This window comes from Micromys minutus (assembly GCF_963924665.1).
Source record: "Micromys minutus genome assembly, chromosome: 10".
NCBI lineage: Eukaryota > Metazoa > Chordata > Mammalia > Rodentia > Muridae > Micromys > Micromys minutus.
The window spans coordinates 48,274,449-48,279,494 of NC_137979.1; the positions used below are offsets into that span (position 1 = coordinate 48,274,449).

The 5,046-nt window shown below is 44.2% G+C and overlaps 1 protein-coding gene across 2 annotated transcripts; it reads left to right on the top strand.

Annotated features, from left to right (window-relative positions):
• The first annotated feature begins 3,751 nt into the window (after positions 1-3,751).
• On the top strand, positions 3,752-4,693 carry LOC308425669 (transformer-2 protein homolog alpha-like). Of its 2 annotated transcripts, XM_080923108.1 has the most exons (2): positions 3,752-4,082; positions 4,272-4,693. In XM_080923108.1, the coding sequence occupies exons 1-2, from the start codon at positions 3,753-3,755 to the stop codon at positions 4,602-4,604; spliced, it is 663 nt and encodes a 220-aa protein (XP_080779234.1). In that variant the 5' UTR covers position 3,752; the 3' UTR covers positions 4,605-4,693. The 2 variants fall into 2 exon arrangements, with proteins under 2 accessions (XP_080779234.1, XP_080779233.1); XM_080923107.1 differs by having other exon boundaries at positions 3,752-4,693.
• Positions 4,694-5,046: the final 353 nt, after the last annotated feature.

Sequence of the window (5,046 nt, forward strand, 5' to 3'; positions counted from 1 at the left end):
AGACAGAGACAAACAGACAAATGCTTGCAATCTGAAGGATGAGAATGGAATTAGAGCCAGTTGGCCGGAGTGCAGGATGCTCTCCTTTTTAATTAAGTGTGGACTTGAATTATGAGAGGCCGTGGCTCCTGCTGGGCGGGGCTCTGCTGAGGGAAAGCAGTTTCTCTCCACAAATTAAGCATCTTTTTTCCACTTAGTCCCTCCCCAGCTCCCTGAGAGTGTCTATATTTGTTCTTGTCAGAAATAATGGACAACTATATGCTCAGTCAGCGAAGGTGGGGCTAGGAAACCTCTGGACTGGCAAAACCTGGGGACTATTCCTGGGCACTGCTTTTGGAGGCAATAGTTGTGTGTGTGTGTGTGTGTGTGTGTGTGTGTGTGTGTGTGTGTGTGTGGTGTTCTCATGCCCTTTTTAAACATTAAATAAAAAGTAGTTGAGCCATAGTCTGATGTATCCCAGGCTAGCCTTAACTTAAACCCACAATACAATTGAGGATGACCTTGAATTCCTGACTCTCTTGCCTCTCCATCTTTAGAGTTCTGAGCTTGCAGGCTGCACCACCACACCCAGTTTTTTCTCAGTCCTAGGTATGGATCCCAGGTGCCTCAATCACCTTGTCCATCGAGCTTTGTCTCCTGCTCCAGTTTTTGTTTCCAACGTTTTTGTTTGCTTTGCTTTGCTTCTCCTTGCAACAGAAACTCTTTCTTCTGTTATTTCTAGCCATTAAGAGTCCCAAACTCACCAGGGTTTCTGCTGTAGTTCAAGGAGCTGACTGCAGCTGCCAATTGATTTCCTATTTGTCCCACTGGCCACCCAAGCCTAGATTCATCAGGCAGTTTATAGCAATGGTTGTTGGTTTAAAGTTTGGAGCAGAGCTCATCTCTTGGTCACCCCTTGGGGACCTGGATAGAGAAGATCATCTCAGCACAGGCCAGATGCTGAGAGAACACAATATTCAGCTGAATGGAGATCAGACATTCATGACTTCAATCTGACATTCCAAAATGAGGTGTCCGTAAGTGAGCTTTAAGCCTCACTGTCTTCCTGAACATTTCCAGATGTGTCATCTTGTGTCATTCCCCCTGTGCCCTGCACAGTGGATATGTGGAATTCCACATTATAGCTGAGCACTCGAAAGTTCAGAGAGCAATTAGCCTTGTACCATCTTCAGTGGGAGAGGGGACTCTCTCTTCTCTCATGGAAATTCTCATTTCCAGACCTCCAGGGTCTATGTCTCATCCTCCAAGGTTAGCAATTCTAAGCTGGTAGTAAGGATAGCAGGTTGTTTCTCATTATTTGGTTTATTTTTGAGATAGGGTCTCAAGTACCCTAGGCTGGTCTTGAATTTGGTATATATTGAGGAATGACTCTGAACTTAAAAAAATATTGGTTAAATATTATTCTATCTACCTATCTATCTATCTATCCATCCATCCATCCATCCCTCTCTATCTATCTATCTATCTATCTATCTATCTATCTATCTATCTGTGTATTTGAGACAGGGTTTCTCTGTGTAGCCCTGGCTGTTCTAGACTTGTTTTTTGACCAGGCTGCTCTCGAACTCACTTTCAGAGATCCACTCTGCCTCCTGAGTGCTGGGATTAAAGTCTCATACCACCACACCCATATAAATATTGTGTTTTTAATTTAAACTTATTTTAATGTGTACACCTGCATGCATGCCTTTGCTTCATATGTACACGGTGCCCATGGAGGCTTAAAGAGCTGGAAGACACGAGATTCTCTGGAACTGGAAGTAGCGATGTTATGAACTACTGTGTGGTTACTAAGACCTGAACCCCAGGTCCTGTGGAAGAGCAACGAGTGCTCCCAACTGCTGAAGCATTTCTCTAGCCCTCAGCCTTGAACTTCTGATCCTTCAGTCTCTACTTCCTGAGTGTGCTATTATATAGGCCCAAGTGACAGCCAGTTTCTGCAGCACTGGGGGTCAAACCCTGGGCCTCATGCACACTAGAAAAACCTATCAATTAAGCTGCAACCCTCATCTGGCAATAGCAAATTTTAAACAAAAGAAAAAAAAAAAGACAGAACAAAAAAAAAAAATAGCCCACAGCTTTGTGGTTTAATTTTCTAAATTATTTTTAGAGACAGGATCTTACTATGTTACTCAGTTTGACCTGATTCCCAGTCTTTAGATACCTTGACCCCACCTAACCCTCATCTGCCTGATATTCCCAATTTCTTTTTCCCTTCTACAAATCAGTCTCGATTTTCTGCTAAGAAATATGTTAAGGTCCGGTTAATTGTGTTATCCTCTTAGGGGGTACTTTGATATTTTCTTAAATTGTGCAGCAGACATGAATGGATTCCACGAAGGGAAAGCTGACAGGAAGGGAGAAGCATTTTGCTCTCTCTTAAAAGAAAAATTAAGAGTGTAAAGTATATTTAATTAAAATGATAAATCTGATTTTCAGCTTGGTTTTTACTACTGCTAAGAGGAATCCATTTTATGCATGTTTTGCAGAAGGCTGCTGCCATCACACCAAAGACTAGAGCTACTTTCAGATCCATCTGTCTGTCTGACAGAGAAACTGAGAGGCTCAAGTTGGGGTCCCTGAAGTCCCCATAATGGGAGAACAGCCAGTGTCAACACAACCACAAACATTGCTTCTCTCTGTTGCTTCAGTTCCCTGATGCAACCCAGGGTGGTAATTATTCTTTTAAAGGCTGCCTCTTTCTCGGGGATGTCTAAACAGCTCAGTTGGTCTTGGTTGACTGCATACCTATAGTGCTGTCTGCCATCCTCAGCACCGGGCGCATTGGGCTTGGTGGTACACATCTCTGATCCCAGTATTCCGAAAGGGCAGAAGGTTGGAAAGATCATTAGTTCAAGACCAGCCTCAGATACACGGCAACTTCAAGGCCAGCCTGGATGGCATGGAACTGTCTCGGAAAACTTTGTTTTAAAGTGGTCCCCTCCACCGCTCAGACTTTAGCCCCTCTCAGCCTTCCTCAGGGATGCTAATTTTGCTTTCATGGTTCTCTCTGGCTTCTCTAGACCCCATGGCTTCTCTAGACTCTTGGCTTCTCTAGTCCCGTGGCTTCTCTAGCCCTGTGACTTCTCAGCCTTAGTCCATGACCACTTTCCCACTTTTTCTTCTGTTCTCTTGGTAACCAGACCTTTGCTTTTCTTGTCCTGCAGAGTTGAAAACAGATGCTATTGAGCCTGTTATTTCATATTGTGCTTAGAGTTGCACTTGTAAATCATCTACTGAGTAGGTGAGACATCCATGTGGAACCAAATTGAAAGTCATACAATGGGGTAGACTTTTTCCTGCTTTTGGGAGGTTTTGTTTGTTTGTTTGTTTTAAACCTTTTCTTAATAAACCTACTTGAGGGTTGGAGAGATGGTTCAGCCATTAAGAGCTCTGACTGTCCTTCCAGAGGTTCTGAGTTCAGTTCCTAGCAATCACATGGTGGCTCACAACCATCTGGAATGGGATCCGATGCCCTCTTCTGGTGTGTCTGAAGACAGCCACAGTGTACAGTATAAATAAAATAAATAATTAATAAAACCCTACCTTGATTCTGCTTTTTTTTTCTTTTTTTTTCTTTTTAAAAACAATATCGATTTTGCCTGAACGTGCGAGCTAGTGGGAGTGGAGCGCACCGGCAGCTGTAGCCGTCGCCTTCTTCCTCCCCACAGTCCAAACAGCGCGGTGACTAGGCCGTCGGCCCCCGAGCCGAGACATATCTCTTATTTAGTTCTCGGGAGCACCTGGCCAACATGAGTGATGTAGAGGAGAACAACTTCGAGGGCAGAGAGTCTCGCTCTCAGTCAAAATCTCCAACTGGAACTCCTGCTCGTGTAAAATCAGAGAGCAGGTCAGGATCTCGTAGTCCATCAAGGGTTTCCAAACATTCTGAATCCCATTCTCGATCAAGATCAAAATCCAGGTCAAGGTCAAGGAGGCATTCTCACAGACGCTACACACGATCCAGGTCGCACTCTCATAGGCGACGATCTCGAAGTAGGTCCTATACACCAGAGTATAGGCGGCGGAGGAGCCGGAGTCACTCTCCAATGTCTAACCGCAGAAGGCACACTGGCAGCAGGGCAAACCCAGATCCTAACACTTGCCTGGGAGTATTTGGCCTCAGTCTGTATACAACAGAAAGAGATCTTCGTGAATTGTTTTCTCTATATGGACCTCTGAGTGGCGTTAATGTTGTTTATGATCAGCGAACTGGGAGGTCACGTGGATTTGCTTTTGTGTATTTTGAGAGGATAGAGGACTCTAAGGAGGCTATGGAAAGAGCAAATGGGATGGAGCTGGATGGTAGAAGAATTCGCGTGGATTATTCTATCACCAAGAGAGCACACACACCTACGCCAGGCATTTACATGGGCAGACCAACTCATAGCGGCGGTGGAGGTGGTGGAGGAGGAGGTGGTGGTGGTGGTAGTGGTGGCGGCGGTGGCAGGCGACGAGATTCTTACTACGATAGAGGATATGATCGAGGCTATGATAGATATGAAGATTATGATTACCGGTACAGAAGAAGGTCGCCCTCTCCTTACTACAGTCGCTACAGATCACGATCAAGATCCCGTTCCTATAGCCCAAGACGCTATTGATACTGGAGTGATTGTGCCCAAGGACTTTGCTTTTTCTTCTTTTTGATTTTTGGATTTCCAAGTTTCCATTGCTTCCTAGTCCTTTTAAAAAAAAAACAACAACAAAAACCTGTTTTATTTTAATCTATTCATGGGCAGTCATGTTGCTGTTTCGCACCCTTTGTTATACTCCTAAAGGTGTGATTGTCTTTTCAGTACTTGAACATCTTGAGTACAAAGGAGCGCCATGCTATGTGCTTCTTTGCCAACTTCTTACTGAGAGGAAAGAAACCATCTTTTGAAAGCTTTTTCTGATGGATATTGTAGTAGACATTAGAAGTCTGTGGTTATGACAAACTGATCTTTAAGCTTTGGGGGAAGATAAATAACACTTTAGGTCAGTCATGTCAGGTTTGTCTGGAGCGGCATGGAACAGTTGAATAGTTGAATGTAGAAAGTTTGA